Source organism: Falco cherrug, chromosome 2 (assembly GCF_023634085.1).
Source record: "Falco cherrug isolate bFalChe1 chromosome 2, bFalChe1.pri, whole genome shotgun sequence".
In the NCBI taxonomy this organism is placed as follows: Eukaryota; Metazoa; Chordata; class Aves; order Falconiformes; family Falconidae; genus Falco; species Falco cherrug.
Genome location: NC_073698.1, coordinates 71,156,243 through 71,174,909, shown reverse-complemented (window position 1 = coordinate 71,174,909; position 18,667 = coordinate 71,156,243). Strand labels below are relative to the sequence as shown.

General features: G+C 37.3%; 1 protein-coding gene across 12 annotated transcripts in view; it reads left to right on the top strand.

Annotated features, from left to right (window-relative positions):
* The window catches only part of UBE3A (ubiquitin protein ligase E3A), a 54,430-nt gene that overhangs the window by 20,060 nt on the left and 15,703 nt on the right, over positions 1-18,667 (top strand). For 9 of the 12 annotated variants that reach the window (XM_055701270.1, XM_055701267.1, XM_055701268.1 and 6 more), the window contains 3 exons: positions 1,593-1,637; positions 12,030-12,340; positions 16,235-17,490. In XM_055701270.1, coding sequence (XP_055557245.1) covers positions 1,593-1,637; positions 12,030-12,340; positions 16,235-17,490 — 1,612 coding nt within the window. The remainder of the gene's footprint in view (positions 1-1,592; positions 1,638-12,029; positions 12,341-16,234; positions 17,491-18,667) is intronic. The other 3 variants (XM_055701276.1, XM_055701274.1, XM_055701275.1) reach the window with 1 other exon arrangement.

Sequence of the window (18,667 nt, the reverse complement as noted above, 5' to 3'; positions counted from 1 at the left end):
AATTTTATAACTTAGTGAAATATAAACAAGTAACTTCCTGTGTTCTGCATCAGCTGTCACTGCACATTATCCAGCTAGCCTAGGAATTTTGCCTGCCAGAAATGCTTTCTAGGCACTGGGTCTGTTAATATACTACAGTTTGGTAAAATCCAGAAAGTTGCTAAGATCTTATATGTCAGTAAAGGACTAAGATTTTAGTAAAAGATTTGGAGAACAGTCCAGGATTTAATAGGAGGGACCATCCAGTAAGGTAGTGCAATGAAACATAGGAAAAAAAGGAAATGTTTCAGGCTGCAGGTGGAGATTTCCATTAGTGTTTAGAATAGTATAATAGTCATATAGTAAATAGAGAAATTCCATTCCTACAAGCAATGATTTCCCTGGTAAAGCTATGACAAAACCTGCTTAGCTGTGCTGACTGAAGTCCCCTAGAAAACTCTGTTTAAACCCGCAAAGTGAGTTCTATTTGCAGATTTTAGCTCGCTTCTGTTTTGAGAAAGCTCTGTCATGAAAGGCATTTTTATTCATGTAAGCTACAGAGTTTTACTGCAATAGGCTGTGCTGTATTTCCACTTCTTGTGCAGTGTATCCAGTATATCAGTTCTGGTCAACTGTATCAGAATCTAGACCCATGTCAAGGTTGGATAAGGTTCTTCAGAATATGATTTCAAGGCAGCTTACAGTGATTGAAGTCAAAACTGCTGCATTCGTACTGCCTTGTCTCCTGGCTCATCCAATTACAAGCTGGATCTGGCTACAAACTGACTGGGTAGCAGGAAGTCCCAAAGAGAGGAAAAAATAATCTGCCTAAAGAAAATAATAATCTGTCTAAAAAAATAATAAATTAAATGTTAACTTTTTGAATCAGTGCTCACATAAGGAAGAAGATGGGAAGAAGGAGGAGCTAAACAGCTATAAGTTTAGCCTACTTAATTTAATACGGAACTATACCCCTTAAATTTATAAATTAAGTCAAGGGGGTTGGCAAGCTGAATACAGGTGCTACTAGGGTGTTCAAAAATGCTAGGCACTAACACCTAATTCTGAATATTACTGGCTGATCTGTTGACTGGAAGGAAGTAAAAGAAAGCTGCCTGTGAGGCTTATGTCCATAAATTCAAGTAAAGCGAGACATGAAATTTGTTTTGAGGTTCTGTTGAGACCTGCTTTTGAGCTGCTGCTTTTTAGAGTCCAATTGTGCAGAGAATAATCTGTTGGTAACAGTTGAGCACTGATAAACCTTGAGTATACATTTTGGTTACAGAAGTGGTTATGAAGAATTAGCCCAGAACTGGTGCACTATACAACCTGAATACAGAAGTACTGCCAGCAGAACTCTTCCCTAATGGCTGCTGTTGTGTAAGCTGTGGGGAAAAAGTGCTGTCTTCCCTAGAGAAATTTGGCTTAACATAAAATCTGACAATATAATTATGAACTGTCTTTCCGAGTTTGGACAAATGTGCAAGCACATAAGAGTCAGTGCTTTTAGTGGCAATAATAAATCATCATCACTTTCCACCTTTCCTAATTCTTCATATTGTAATGACTGAAAGTAACAAAGAATGCTTAAGGTTTTGCATCTGTATTTGCAGATCACCAGGAGAACCTCACTCTGAAAACATTGAAACTAGCCGAATGTAAGTAAATGAATGGATGAGTTTGGTATATCATGTTTTAAAATGTTTTGACCGTATGTAAGTTACTCTTGCACCTATTTAGAAAAAAAAAAGATGACAAAAGCTGAGCAGAACTGTGGAATTACCTTAGAAAATTTCAAGTTAATAGTTTGCTATGGAAAAATAATTTTAGGCCTCTGTAAAAACTATGTGTGTGTTTTTTGGTTTTTTGGGGTTTTTTTTACTTTTTTTGGAGGGTGAATCGGTTAAAGGGGAAGTTCAGAGGTTTAACGTGAACCAGTAGATGGTAGCATAATACAATGCCAGAGATCTTAAGGCCTATATTCATACTTGACAGTAGGGTGTAATTTCTACCTGCTATTCACTAACATCTTGCATGGGTTTGAAGGCACTTCAGTACTAAGGCACAATGCCTGCTAATACCTGTTGTGGCAGATGAATTGCTGCGCTAAGAGGAAAAAAAAAAGTCTGACAATTTGGCAAATTTATACACTAGTTACTTTTAGAAATGGAAAACTGGACTTCTTTCATTGAAGGGTATTCATGTAGCATCTTGTTCATAGTTTTGAACCTTGTTTTGGTCTGTCTTCATTAGCCTAGAAGCAAAGTTGTGATAGGCTGAAATGTTCATTTCAAATTCAAAAGGGTTGAAGGTATGAGAGGGCATTTTAAAAAAAGAAAAAAGTTATTGAGACTTTATTCTTCTGTGAGTTAGCAAACAAAGATTCTTTTCTAGCTATTCAAACCGTCCTGTTACAGAACTCAAATAGAGAAACTGTAAACTCTGCTTTTCTGACTTACAGCATGAGTTCCAAAATAACAGAGGGAGTGTAGCCCAATGTTAGGGTACTGTCTGAGGCTTCAGAAGATCCGAATTCACTTCTCTTCTGCCACAAACTTCTCTTCTGACCATAAACTGTCTCCTCCACACCCTCCCTCCACGTGGTGTAGGATTTTACACACTGTGGGCTGAATGCCAGTTTCAGAATGTTTTGCAGGCTAGGGACATAGTGTGAATTGCTCAAGGACTTCTCCGCTGTAGCTGCCCAACTTGGGGAGGAGCAAAGCTGAGGTAAGCCCCTCTGCACTGGACTGCATACCTAACCTTAAAAGTGATGAGAAGGAAACAAGGAACGCTTTTCCCATATGTTTTTACCAATTCACTGCAGTGATTCTTGTACTAGGAGGAGCTTTTCTTCTGGGACACTGAATTTGCTTTTCCCTCTCTTACGCCATCTGTTACAGAAGAGCTGTCTGGCTCCCCAGGAGTACAGGTTGCAGGGATCCAGACCTGAGAGGGGACTGGCTGTTGCTATGTGAAAATGTGTTAGAGACAGAGGTTGCAGGGCAAAAACCCTGTCATGATCCCTTCTGCTCCAGCCCCTGCTGCATTGTGTTTTATTGTTCCTGTGGCAAGTTGAGTTGAGTTCTTTTGTTTTCCTGGCCTAGCCAAAGGGGGGAAATCAGGCTGTAGACTGGAGGTAGTCCACTCTGGATATTGGCAGTTGGACTCGTAAGGAAAGATGTGTCAGAAACAAGCAACTTGATGGCTGTGAAGCAAACACTCTGTATGGAAGGCAGTACAATTTTTTCCTTCTAGCAGTCTGACAATTCTTTTTTTGTGCGTATATTTTGTCCTCCTTGAAACTGAACCTGAAAAAATAATCTACAATAGCAAGGTTTTCTGTGTGAAAGCTTAATGGGATTTTTTTTTGGTGGTTTGGAGTTTTTTGGGGTTTGTTTTTGTCAGTGTTTTTTTTTGTTGGGTTTTTTTTTTCTGCAGCGTGATCAAGAGTTGCCCTGACTAGGTAGATTTTGGGTGTCTGTCTAAAATAGATGTAAGTCAGTCAAGCTGTAGGGATTCCTGTGTTTTGAGTAGTAGCTAAACAGTATTAATGCATGTTATACTTGCAAAACTAGATTTTTTAAAACTGTATCACAATGTGATGTGTACATCACCTACAGAGAATTTCTGCAATCATGCTGTAAGGTGGAATGGCAGGCTGAGTAATACATTGTGACCTGCAAGCCTACTGTGTAGCTAAAATAGTTACTATGTTAGTTACATGCCTATAATTCGTTATTAAATGTGGGATTTCTATGAAGTGTTAAGTTATTTACACAATGAATGGTTAATTTGGTTTTACTCTGGTTGGCTGATACAATTGCTTCATTTGTTTCCCTGTTTTGCATTGCAAAGCTTTATACCAAGAGCCTAGTCAGGTATGTTTCACAAGTGTGAATTAAAAATAATCTACTCCTTCAGACTGTTATGCAGCAAGTTCTTCAATGGATAAGTCTTAATTATCTCAAATTTTTCAAGTCCTGGCTCTGTGTGATGAACATATTGGTGCTAGCTCATAGTTAGGTGTCTTTTTTTTCCTTACATTTGTCCAAGTCTTTGAATTTTTAAGATCAGCATCTCCTCCTGTCTGGTCCTGTCACAGGTTTGCGTTAATTTTCAGATTCAATTAGTATTACTTTTTTAAAACCTCTTTAGCACTAAATTACATAACTTGTTTAACAATAACTTGACTACTTATCAGTGTGTGTATTTTTACTGTACATATTGTATGTTGTCACACATCAAGGCAAAGGTTTGGGTATTTTGACATGATGGCTTTCTGTGCATTCATCTTCTGGTTTTGGAGGATGGGATGCTTTGTGATTTTGAAATTTCTCTCTCTCTTTCTAAAGTCGTTGAACACCCACCCCTCCCATTTGAAGTCTTGTTGCAGTTATAGTTGATGAATAGTGACCTCACATTGGAGTAGATTTGATAGCTGGTTTGTTTCCCTTGAAAGAATGGAAAAATAAAAACTCTGCAGCAGCCTCAAAACATGCCAGAAAACCAAATTACAACCATTGCAAATGAATACTTGTACAGTTACTGTACATGTGTTTAATGATACATACTTTCAGATGCCTTCCTAGAATAGAATGCCTTACTTTCCTCAAGGCTGAAAACACAGGTGGGTTTGCATAACATAACCACAGGACACTGATTGTGGCCTCAAACCTTGTCACATATAGGTATTTTTTGTGGCATTTGCTGGTGGTTTTATCACCATTATTGGGAGGAAAAGATACAGGAAGTATCATTATCTACACCTGCAGCCTTGTACTCTGTTACACTGTGATCTGTCTAGGCTGAACTACAGAATTTCTTCTCAGAGCCCCTTGCAATGCATCATTTGGCCAGGCAGTGATTCCTTTGAGGAAACTTCACCGCTAATATGACTGCATTGACTCTACTCAAGAATTATTACTTTTTTAAATTTAGCAACTGCTTAAGTTAGAATTAAGTGTCTGTTTTACCTTTGCTTCCAAGAGCAAAAGCACAGTAAGATAAATAGACTGAATTTTATAATGATTTGAAAGAAAAGGAATTCCAGTTGTTGCACTAGAAAATGTAACTGAAGCAAATGTATTACAAACCTTGGTTCCCATGGAGCTTGTTGGATGCTGTAAATTTACCCGTTAAAAATAAACAAAATGAAAGCTTAAAGAGTAGATATTTCTCTCTGGAGGTGTCTAATCCACAAATGCTGGACTATTCTTAAACTGGAAGCTCAGGTGTTTAAGTCTCTGATCAGTATTATTTGCACTTAGTTTCTGTGTGATCATGGTCGTCATTCTAGGGCTGTGTCGTGGAGAATGAAGACATCGCAAAAGAACACTGCCATGAAAGCCTAACAAAAGAAGTGTTCTGGAGTTTTTAATAACTTGAAAACAGTGGTGTGATTGCCCCTTTCCTGTACTTGGCCTCTTCTCTTCCAGGTTGTACAAAGAGAATACAGGGTTGATCAGCATTTAGGTCTCTGCAGGTCAGTCTTACAAGTTGCAATGGTCAGTCCTCTTACATGAGTGTCATGCTTTCTACTGCAATACTCCAGTGGTCCAGAAGTAGACAATCAGAATCAGTGGCCTCAAGTTACTGTCTGTATCTTTAATATTATCTCTGCAGTGAGATATCAAATCTCCTTTCTTTGGATGGCCTGCTGGTCAGAATATAGTGTATAAATTCCATACTTGACAAATTTAAGCTTGCTCAGTAGAGCACAACTTGAAGTTTAATTGTACTTGCTTGAGTGGTAGGACTTCTTTAACCAAGGGAAAACAACATGGAAGGTACTAAAGAATATGGGTTTTGCTTAAATATTGATAAATATTATTTGTTTTGTCCTGAATATAAAAGACACTGAAGGATTTCTCCAAGTATGTGAAGTCACTGTAATTTCATTTCTTTCCAATAAAGACAAAGCTGGTCTTACTGTGGCCTCACAGCCACTACAGAGTAGTAGAGTTTTGGACTCCTTGCTTGATAATTTAGAACAGAATTTGGAGAACTGTTGAAATGTTTTGTGTGGTTAGACATATCATGATATACTCTTTAGAAGTTTAATAGCTGGTAACAATTACATACATTTTCTTTTCTTTAAAATATTAAGAATAACAAATCTGTTCAGTGAGCGTAAGATGCTTTGAGTTTAGTCAGTCCTAAACTTAGTAGTAAGTTTATTTCAGCAGTAATTCAAGTTACTTTTCTTTGTAGTTAAATAAATTTATGGCCTTATTTTATGAAGGCTGTATTTCTCCCCGCCTTTTCAAAAGGCACTGATTCTGAAAACGTGAGCATGGTATTTAATAATCAAGTATGCCTACAGTCATTACCATTTACATATGTTGATAGCTTACAATAATTGCCTAATAATTGTTTCCCTGTAATCAGTTATTTAGTGGCTTCAGGCCTGTAGTTATGTTTGGTTGGTTGGGGGGCGGGGGCAGGATTTCTCCTGAAATTGCTTGGGTTGAAAAGCCAGGGTATATTTGACGCGTTATTCATCTCAATTTTATGGCTAATCGAGAATGTTGGAGGGATCACATGGGTGACAGGGCAATGCTTTCCTTCTTAAGAAGGACAGGTAGGAACCAGGGTATGAAACCAGTTGGCCTGTGGAATGACATTACAGAGTCCTGGAGCTAACAACCTGACGAGGAAAGCGCAGTAATGAAGGATGTTTTCCTAATAGGACTGTAGCAAGGTAGTTTGTGAGTCAAGACTGAGATACGTGCTGTGTTCTCGACCCCTGTCTCTAGCTCTCTTTGTGCATTGCTACGTAAAGCCAGTACAACTCTTCTGTTCTCAGGTTCGCCCTTCCTGAGGAAGTGCCATGACTGACTTTATCAGTACATGATGTTCCCAGAGGCACAGTAGATCTGGAGTATGTGGTGGGGAGATTGGTCTCTTGAGTGAAAACACTACAGTCCAAGGGGCTTCATGGTCTACACACCAGCTGTTGGGGTCTACCATACTGGAAAGAACGAGGTTTGGGAAATGCAGGCTGCATGTGCATTTGCCAGCATACGTTCACTGGGGTGCCAGAGGCTGAGGTGGGCAGAAAGTGTTGCAGCACTGCTGGAACAGAGTGCTCAGCTCCAGCTCTGGGTGGAGTGTTTGGCAGTGGCGTGTGCAGGCCACTTCAGAAGGGTCTGTGTGGGCAGTGCTTTTACTGGAAGCTTGTCTTCTGTAGCACTGCTGTTCTTAGTCTGACTAAACAGAAGCAGGAAACCAACATGCAAGGTTTGAAACTGAAACTCTCAGAAAACAGTATTTAACTTCACAAAGATGTCCATCCATAACCTATATTTTCTTTAAAGTTTTTGATCTGCTGGTCATCTTGCTTCCAAAGTGTAGTATAATTGTTGCAGGTGTGTAAGTCTCTATGCTCCTGTCTGTTAAGCCATATACTGAAGATGTTTTGCTATTAGTACTAAAAGAACTGTTGCCTGTTTTCTTCCTATCCAAAAGACAAACATAATTTTTCCTCTAGTTTCCATGCACATTAATACTTCTGGTGGTTTTTTTGCATTAAGAAAGAAAACAGCTTATGAATGTTTTGGCACTTCTGAATTACTAGCAGTTTTTTTAAAACAGGCTGTTGTAAATTTCCACTTACTAAAATTTGCCATTGTGGAGCAATGTGAGACGTCTGTGTAGAAATAACAAAAGTAGCTGTGTCCCAAGCAGAAACAATTCAGAAATATTTTATACTGATATTTCTAGACAAGTATGAAACTTTCATACATATTTTTAAAATTTAGGTAAACTTGAAGCAAAAATGATGCATTTATACGGATATTTTTAGCTTCAGGCAAGTTTTGAAACTTAGATGAAAAATCTTTGCTTTGTAGGTGGACTTTAAGGAATTATATACTTCAGCTGTTTCTAAAATTCTTTAAATGCTTAAACTTCTGATTTTCTCTGTTACAAAAATTTTCTTTATGTAGCATTTCTCTGTATTTAGTATAAAATAAAAAAAATGAGAAATGCAAATTAGGTGCTGTTACACAGGAACTTGTGAACCAGTGCATGCAATCTCTTGTTTTATATAGGTTTTAGACATTCAAAAATGACTTTATGATATAAAATGCAGCCCAGTGCACCTTTGCCTAAGTATCTAGAAAGGCAGAGGCTCAGTGGTGCACACTTCTAGTGATACTGCAGTTTTGGCAGCATTTAAATTACAAATGCGAAGTACTTATTATCTGGCTTTTTATTGGTTAAAGAACAATCTAAAAGCCTAAAGGCGTTCTTTTTTCTTTAAGTACTACAAAAGTGAGTGAATACTGATTTATTTTTAAATATAAAAATCTGCTTGTGAAATTGTTGGACTTTGGGAAAGGAAGATGACATCGATTTTATGTGCCTCTCCTCACTGAAGTGGTGTGTCTTGCTTGAGGAGGTTATGCAAGGCCCACTGTGTGGGAAGTTACCCTTAAGGCATAAGGATATGCCTGTGGTATGTCTGTGAACTGTTTACAACTGCACCTACACCCATGCAGTTTCATACTTGGATGTACAACAGCAGTGTGAGTCCTTGCAAACATATATGCAAGTCAGTCACTGTAGCCTTAACTACACTAGGCATCTGTGTGCTAATGTACAGTAAACCAGTCACTGAGTTTGTAAGGGGCAAGTTATTCCTCACTGGAACCCTATACAGGAACTTAAAGGGAGCTGCAGTCTTCACTGTGTAGCAGGAGCTAAGAATAGAGAGGGGGTTTGTGTTACCTCTCTTGGTGAAGTTTTAATGCCTAAGGCTAAAAATTTAAGTTTTCTGCATACTAAATGAGAAAGGGAATGTGAAAAGAGATCAAGCTTTCACCTCTGGAGAACGTAGAAGGTATGCTACGTTTTTTTTCTGGATAATATAGGAAATGTGTGCTTTTGGCACTGGACAGTGACAATAATTCCTCAATTACCCCCGTGGGAATGTGGTATGGAATATCTTACTGTTCTGTAACATCACTCATTGCCTTACTTGGAACTGCATTCTCTGTAAATGCTTTCATGGGTGGATCTTGGTAAAGGTAGCTCTTATGGAAGGCTCAGTAAATTCTGTTCTACCTTCTGTCTGTATCCTCACTTTTAAGTCTCCACCTTTTCTGTTTATTTAAATAGTTTATCTGAGGCCATGTCAAAAGTCTGTGGAATAGCCATCAGGAAGAGATGGAGGGAATTTCTAGTACTGTTGTATTCTAATACTGTTGTACACTATTGTTAGCTTCCATAGTTGCTTTAAAAAAAAATAAATTCTAACTTTCAGTCAGACCTACCATCTCTAATACAATTTCACAGCACTTAATGCATCTACGGCCATGAGTCAAAATTTAAAATTTTTGTAGAAACATCATTATTATAGGCATGATACAGTTTGAGAAGTAATTGGTAGTTAGATATTGGAAGCAAAAAAATATTGAGGTCCTCAGAATTTAACTGATAGACAAGTCTAAGCTTAGCTTTGTCTCTTGGTGTCTCAGATATGACTTGGTTAAAGTGGAGTATTGTTTAATATAATAAAATGCCTTGTTAATATATCAGTGTTTATACATTGAAACTTCACTCAAACTAGTTATTACATAAGCTAGAAAGGTGCGCATGCCTCTAAGACTTAACAATTTCTCCCATTTGAAAATATAAGTTCTTGCTTATGGAATTGGTCAGCTTTTCACAATCTATTTAATCTGATTAACAACTCTAGATGCTTTAAGTAAATCAATAAATACACACACACACCCCTAATATATATACACTTAGAAAAGCAGTGAGAAATAATCCATATAACATTTGTAGGTGTATTTCATGGGTCAGAAGATTATAGTAAAAAACTTGTGATCTACCTGTAGACTGCAATGGAGAAATAAAGATCAAAGGAAAACGTGATGAGGAAAATGATAGCGTGTATATGAAATAACTGCCATTTCCACATGCGCTGTGGAAAACACGATCAGTGAGAGAGAGGGAAGAAAATTAAAGGAACAGTAATTTTCAACTTCAGTTGGAAAGAGCTTTCATGAAGGCATCAAAAGTAATGCATAGGAGAGACTGCAAGAGGAGTAAATAAGGAGCATGTTAGTGAGACAGCTGGCCATAGCTCAGGTGTAAGAGTTCAATATTAACCAAGAAAGACTTTCACATGATCTACTTATCTGCCTACAAATGACAATATTTTACACTCTAAATCTGAAGGTCTGAAATATGAAGTCTTGGCATTCAGAAATAGAAGTCTATGAGATCATGTACTGGTCTAAGCTGTATTAAAACACTTGGTTTTTTAAAGCCTCTATACTAAAAGCTGAAGTATGAAAGACATTAAAAAAACCCTTACATTTTTATATGCATGTGAAAAGAGGCAGGTTTTCCTAAGTCTACATATAAAAAAGTTGGGGAGGGTAGAACTCTTTCCTTGGATCAGAATACAGCTATTCCCTGTTTATACAGCAGTGATTTTGATGGTATTGCTCATACTGCTTTTTCATTTATTTTTTTTTATGGGCTTCCACCTCTGTCTCAAGGTGCCAGGGAAAGCTTTCTCTTCAATTTTTTTGTCTTTGAATGCACTGAGGCATTTGGAAGGTCAGGTAGACATTGAGGTAATGGTTTTCTTTGTAAGAACTGTTTTCTTCTCTAGAATCATGACATCTTGAAGGGTGAAAAGGAAGGAGCATAGGTGAAAATTGCTGAATAATATACACGTCAATAGTTACTTTCAGAACTTGAGGATATTTTCCCTTCTGAAGCAGCTGCTTTGAAACTCGTTTTAACACTTAACTAGCCAGTATTAACAGCTAGCTGCCGAGTAGTACCAGAGGGTACTGAAGTAGCACTTCAGTTCTCACATACTTGTTCTATGCAGAATGTGTACATACACTGACGTCAGAAAAGGCAACTTGAAGTTAATATCACAATTTCTGATGGGAAATCTTGTTTCCCGTGTTTTAATCTTTATAATGCTATATCACTAAAGTTAGGTAAAAAGCCTGCATGTTACAACTAATCAGAATGTTTGTAAAGTTTCATAGTTGATATTTTTCATTAATAACTTCCCTTAATTTAAGTGAAGGTTTGGGGGTTTCTTTCCAAAATGCAATCAAATATGGTGCTCTTGGTGCTGCACTCAGCTTCTTCTGTCCCAGTTACCTGCAGCTTTACAGCAATTTCTTTACCATTTGCATGTTTTTGTAAAAGTCTGTGACCTTATTAATTGGCCAATTAAATTTTTCGTGTGTGTATATATAGTACTGAGCACACTGACTTGTATAGCAATACAGTTGTAATTCCTCAAAATACACACTTGCCATGTATAATTGCAGGAGAAAGGGAGCTCTTTTTTTTTTTTTTTTTAGTGAACTATACACCTTATTAAGCTGAGGAGAGATATATTTAGCCTTGAGCTCATCTGTGATCATTGTTTTGTCATCAGTTTAATTAACCAAGGAATATTTTTTTTTCCTACAGATTTAAACAGACTAAATATCTGATCACTTAGTCATCTGGAATCTGGTAGTGAGTGGAAAAAAAAAAAGTTTAGAATTCTGAAGGGTTTATATCCTATCAGTGTAGTATTGATAGTATTACTAAGAAAATGTCTGGATCATTTGTATTTCGTGCCTTTTCCCTCTGTCAGTGGCAACCATACCTCAGTACTATACATCAGACTCAATCACCTGTATGAATCCAGTTCTGTTTCATTTGCAGCCTTGCTTTGCATCTAAATTCCTCTCTTTTTCAGTGACAATAGAGATTGTTCAGAACTGAAAAAGATTCTATACACTGTAACACTAGAATGTAAAGCTAAAAACTGTGCATAAACAGGATTTACCTTTCACTTACGTAGGACCCACAAATTAAATTGCGAGTTAAATATATTTGCATTTGTCAAGATGAGAATCCTGCATTTAAAAAAAATCTCCTGATGTGTCCTCTCTGACACAGAAATCTTGTGTTTCAGTGCCTGACTAATCTCTGCCTTGCTGATGCTTTTGAATGAGCTTTTTATATGAAAGCTCTACTAATCCTTGTACTTACTGTTTGAATGTTTGCTACAGGAAGCGAGCAGCTGCAAAGCATCTAATAGAGCGCTACTACCACCAGTTAACTGAGGGCTGTGGAAATGAAGCCTGCACGAATGAATTTTGTGCTTCCTGTCCAACTTTTCTCCGTATGGATAACAATGCAGCAGCCATTAAGGCCCTCGAGCTTTATAAGATTAATGCAAAACTCTGTGATCCTCATCCCTCCAAGAAAGGAACGAGCTCAGCTTACCTAGAAAACAATTCCAAAGGTGCCCATAACAATTCCTGCACTGACAGAAAAATGAACAAGAAGGAAATGCAAGGCCCAAGAGATGACTTTAAAGGTAAGATGTTATTTTAGAATTTTCCTAAAATAAAATAATTTAATATGCACAAGTATAACCCTGTAGAATTCACTGTGGTGGTGTTCTGCTGATGACTTCAGTAAAATACAATGCAGGCAATGAAATATTTTACTGTGGATTCTGAAAAATGGCTTGATTAATGCTGAACGCTGATTCCAAATCTGGATCTTTATCAAATCTCTGTTAAGATTCATGTGCATTTGTTGTTTTCTAAGATTACTGGCTTTGCGAATATGGAGAGGTTTTTTAAATGCTGTTGTATGACTGCTTTAGTTTTGCTTATTTTGTAACTCTTATGTAGTTAATGAGTTATAAAAGTTATACTTTATCTAATTCTGAATTCTATATTAAGAAAATTAATAGAGGAACAAAAAATGATATACAGTGGATGATGGGCAGTACATTTACCAAACTAAAAAAGTTTAAGCAAAGTGATTTCTAAGCCAGTGCACAAAAGTGAAATACTGTTCTGTATGTCTTTTCTAACTTCTGTTTAGCTTTTCTGACTTTCTTGTAGTATGTATTTACTGTTTAATAATAATCTTGGTTGTCACCAAAACCTGTGGTGCAAATGGAAATCACAAGCTAAATGAAATCAAAGCCATTAACCTTTGAGCAGACCGTTTTTAAGTATTGTTGCAATAAATGGTATAAACATAGAACTTCAGATTCTTTCAGTTTAGCTAAAGAAGGTGAAACTGCTTACTGCAAAGAATTAAAAAGCCCCACAGAATCAGCAATAAAACATAACACTGTTATAAGAGACCTAAGATGCTCCAGTCAATAACCTGCATCAGTTTGTTCTTTATCTGATGCAAGGTTAAATTTGTCCCCAAATTATTTATGACCTGAGTAAGCAAGGAGGCAAACAGTATGGAAGGGAAAGGGGAGTCGGTGTACTGTTAGATGGGCAAGAGGCACATTATGTCTTTTGTGCTTTGTCCCTTGATTTTGTGTATTTTTAATGGAGATGCGTACATACAGAATTTATCTCCTTCCCTCTGACCCTGCTGTCCTCTCTCCCCAAGATAGATATCTAAGAGTCTTCTCAAACTGTCTCCAGAGACAGTCTGTTGTGTAAAATAATGACTCAGACTTCATCTGTCACAGCATCGCAGGTATTGACCTGTCTTTGTAGCTGTATAGACAAAGAGCATTAATGCATTCTTAAAGACCTTTGAGACTCTTGGTTACCTTTTGGAATTGGATGATGTCTAAGGAGTGTGGTACACTGAAAGTCTTTAAGGTTCATCTACAGCAACAGTTACTGGGAAAACTGCAGTTACGTTTAAGAAAGCCAAGGAACAGGATGTGTAGCTTGCTTTTATGCTTGACATAGGATTGAAAATTCTAAATAAATTGAAAGAAATGCCCTTCAGAAAGAATTGTTTGAATTACTTTTCTGTAGTGCTAAGCTCTAAGACTATTGGGAAAACTTACCTGGGTCCATTGTCAGCATCTCAGTAATATCTTAGATGGCAGTCCAAAAAGAGGAAGCAAATAGAGAAATTGCAAATATATGAAAAGCAAAGGTTACAGATGTAGTCATATATATGAGAACACCATTTCAAAATCAATGTTATAATTACCTGGGAAGCTATTTTCAACTGATCACAAAAACATTAAATTGGGAACAGAGAATGTCAGTGGACAGGCAGTGAGCACACAATCGTAACAAAGCTTCCCTAAGAGATAATGAAAATATTATTAATAAGTTTGCTAATTAGGGAGTGTGTTGGTGATATATAGATCACATGCAACCTTTTTCTCACTTAAGAATTACTGCTAAAGCTTGATTTTGTGGATGGATTCATCATGAAGTATTACTGAGAACAAGGTCTGAGAGGAGATAAGTTTACTTTGCTGGATCACTTAGTAGCAGTAGAAAGGGTAAGAGGAGAGGGCATGTAAAAGCAAAAGCTTACATGTTCAGACACAACTCAGCAAAAATTTACTTGAGTTAGAAGAACGCTTCACTTAACGTTTTGTCTTTCTGCAGCTGTTCTAATTGCTGTAAAGTAAAAATGGGGCAGACCCTTATGGCAGCTCAATTAGAGGATGGTCACAGGATATGACTCAAAACTTAATGAAACTGCTGATGGTAATACTAAATGTTTTAACTGGAAATAGTACATGGTTAACTCCTTAAATACTAAAACCTTTGAAAGATTGACTGGGGTATTCCTGCTGTAAGTATGGACATCTGAAATGTGTTGTCCTGTTAGCGTCAACTTTTGCTGATAATTCTTATGCTATGAATAACGTCTGCAGTCCAGAGTCAGTGAACTTGGTGCTGTGGCTCTCATTTTGAGGAGCTATGGTGTGTAACAGCATCTGTATTGGCAGTTACACTTCTTTTAGGCAGGTTTGCTTCTTGAGCATGCATTAGGGCAGATAAAAATAGGAGATGTTGCACAAAGCTTGAATCGTTTCATAATATTTTAAATGCTGTTGTTTCTTTAAGAGGACAGATTTTAATTTTGAAACTTTTTCACTGTCTTCAGATTGGTTAGAAGTCAACCTCAGCAGCATGACATAAGCTTAATCTTTCCTGTGTTATATGTGCTCTAAAAATGGCTTGGGGCTCTGTGGAAAATCAATGGGTTGTCTGTCTTTGCATCATTTAGTTTGTATTTTTTAACTGAACGATTGCTTGGAATGAATGTTAGTGTAGGCAATCACATTTCAAAATACTTTTAACATATAACTGTCTTTATTAAAATGATACACTTCCTTCTTTCTGCAGGGGTACTTGTGCCAGCATTGTTGGTGAACACAGTGCTGTGATGTGTGTGGTTTTAGATCTCCAGAGATGCTGTTAAACAGATTCAGTTTTAGCTCTAAATTATGTGTCAGTTCAGAAGAATCTGCTTAACCTAGAACACCTTTTCGGGGTCTGATCATGTGGTAATCCTACTCCAAATAATCACTTGATGTGAAAGCATCTGTGGATTCTCTTTGAGAAGTAGCATAGAAAGCTATAAATAATGTTTTCTCCTTCTCTTTTCTAAAGAGAAAGGAAGATTCCAAATAACAAATGGACCACCAGATGACTTCATATCAGGGGTCTGCAGGTACAGGGGAACAGACAGGTATTTGGAGCCCATGCAGATGATATATGTAAAGCAGCTTGTTCATCTGAATAGCACATTGATGAGTATACTCAAGTTGTTTATCTGTGAGGCCTGATGTACAAAGAAATAACCCATATGCCCAACTGAGTGTGTAATTTAGAGGGCAGTGTAAATTTCTGAGCATGTTTTTGGGAGGATTTTCAGGCATCAGTTTTTATACTAAACAGTTGCAGAAAGCATTAAAGATAGAAATAAGAAATCTTACTTTCCCATTAATATACAAAACAAATTACTGAATTCTTTCTTCAAGACCTGTTTTTAAGGTTTTTAAGCGGGGGGGGGGCGCGCAGGGCGCGCGGCACAGTGTATGAAGTCCATATGCTATATTTGAAAAGAGGTTGATACAGTTTACTTTGTGTATAGTTGCTTGCACATTAACTATGCAGATTTACCAGAAGACTCATTAAATCCTTTAAACATCTTACTGATTGATTTAATTGCTCTTGTTCAGATGATAGAATACTGTTAACTTCCAAATACAGTTAATTGGCTGCAAAACACTTTTACCATTGAGCATGTTCTCTGGTCAACATCTATGAATAATGTATTTTACAAAATCATAATGAATGAAATCATGTTTCTTCATGCTAATGAAATTATAAAGTATGTCTTGAATTTATCCAGCATTGACACTGTTTTTCCAGTGTTAATGATGATACGATACACAGATGTCTTGAGCAAATTAGAAGTATTTTTTAAATTTTTAACTTAATGAAATTAATACGTTATGTTTTTATAGATGTAACTTTTCTAACAGAAGACAAGATATATGAAATTCTTGAACTATGTCGAGAGAAAGAGGATTATTCCCCTTTAATCCGGGTGATTGGGAGAGTATTTTCTAGTGCTGAAGCATTGGTACAGAGTTTCCGAAAAGCCAAGCAGCACACCAAGGAGGAGCTCAAGTCCCTTCAAGGAAAGGATGAAGACAAAGATGAAGATGAAAAGGAAAAAGCTGCCTGTTCGGCTGCTGCTATGGAAGAAGATTCAGGTGCATCGTCATCTTCATCGTCAAGAATAGGTGATAACACGCAGGGAGATAATAACCTCCAAAAACTAGGCCCGGATGAAGTGTCTGTAGATATTGAAGCAGTCAGACGGGTCTATGATAGATTACTTTCTAATGAAAAAATAGAAACTGCCTTTTTAAATGCACTCGTGTACTTGTCACCTAATGTGGAATGTGACTTGACTTACCATAATGTGTACTCTCGGGATCCTAACTATCTGAATTTGTTTATTATCGTTATGGAGAATGGCAATCTTCATAGCCCAGAATATCTGGAAATGGCTCTACCATTGTTTTGCAAAGCAATGAGCAAACTACCCCTTGCAGCTCAAGCAAAACTGGTCAGATTGTGGTCTAAGTACAGAGCAGACCAGATTCGGAGAATGATGGAAACATTTCAGCAGCTTATTACTTACAAAGTCATAAGCAACGAGTTCAATAGTCGTAACCTAGTGAATGATGATGATGCTGTTGTTGCTGCTTCAAAGTGCTTGAAAATGGTTTACTATGCAAATGTAGTAGGAGGGGATGTGGACACAGATCATAACGAGGAAGAAGATGAAGAACCTATCCCAGAATCAAGTGAACTAACTCTTCAAGAGCTGTTGGGTGAGGAAAGAAGAAATAAAAAAGGTCCTCGTGTGGACCCACTGGAAACTGAACTTGGTGTTAAAACTATAGATTGCAGAAAACCACTTATCCCTTTTGAAGAATTTATTAATGAACCACTGAATGATGTTCTAGAAATGGACAAAGACTACACTTTCTTCAAAGTAGAAACAGAAAATAAATTCTCTTTTATGACCTGCCCCTTCATATTGAATGCTGTTACCAAGAACCTGGGATTGTATTATGACAATAGAATCCGGATGTACAGTGAAAGACGCATAACTGTGCTCTACAGCTTAGTTCAAGGACAGCAGCTCAACCCCTATTTGCGACTTAAAGTGAGACGTGATCACATCATAGATGATGCGCTCGTCCGGGTAAGTCACACAGTAACATGGATTTTAAGTTTGTTGGTTCTGTCTAGTTCAAACTATGTGGGCTTTGACTGACTGAAGAGGACTGCATGCAAGTGCGGTGTTTTATTTACTACGTCTCCCCTAGAAGAAACTCAAATAGTTGTACCATATTAAGTTTGAATTCTAAGTGTGCTGCTGGAGATTTGTATGTTCAGTGGAGTTAATTCTACTCGGGGCGGTTGCAGACTTAAATGTTTTAAGGTGCCAAATAGTTCTTATTCCCTTTAAGAATCTTAATAGATTTTGTGCTGTTAACAGCTCTTAATGGTGAGAATGACCAACTTCTGTTACTTTGTCCTCTGGAGTGTTTTGGATTATCTTCTCATAGTAGGGTTTTCTAGGTGGAAGTAGGAATTGTTTCAGTTGTGGGCTCTTCATGTGGACTTCTGAACTTGCAGATACAAAATGTGTGGAGTGCCTGCATGATAAGTGGAACATCATTTCTCTAAGCATTGTTGCAATTTGGTGCAAATATGATATAACTGAGAAAGGAGAAGACAGACCTGTTGGTACCTAAGAACTGTGAGAGCAGCCTGTTTCTGAATATGCTGGCTTTCTAAAGTAAAATTGAAAGCCATTTTTTGACACATCTTTGGAAGATGGGAATTATACAAGATACGAACTATACAGAGTATTTCACAGTAAACTTTTTTACAAAAATATGTTCTTTAGTTTTAGGACTCTTCTTTTTTTTTCCTTAAAGGTGTTATTTTTCTGTGTTCTGCTATTAAAGCACAGCAATGTTCACAAAATTTTAGATTTAACCATGGCTTTACAACTTGTTGCTGAAGAGCCAGGCAGGTGTTTGGAGAGACTCTGGGGAAAGGACCTGGTTTTGCCTCTCAGCTCAGCTGTTACTTTTAGTTAAATCTGGTGACTTTTAACTGCTACTGAAGTTTAATTGTGAGAGCCCTAAACAAGCTCCCGCCTTGATTTTTCTGTGTACCTATGAACTTCCAGATGGGTTAGCTGCTTCATGGGAATTGCTGATGATACGACTTAGGAAGGAAAACATTTGTCTCCAGTACCAATAGGACAAATAAAATTGTGTTGTAGAAATGGGTTCTGTCTGTAAACCCAACCTTAGGCAAATGAGGAATGCACTGTTTTAAGATTAAAGTGTACTATGTACAGTTTT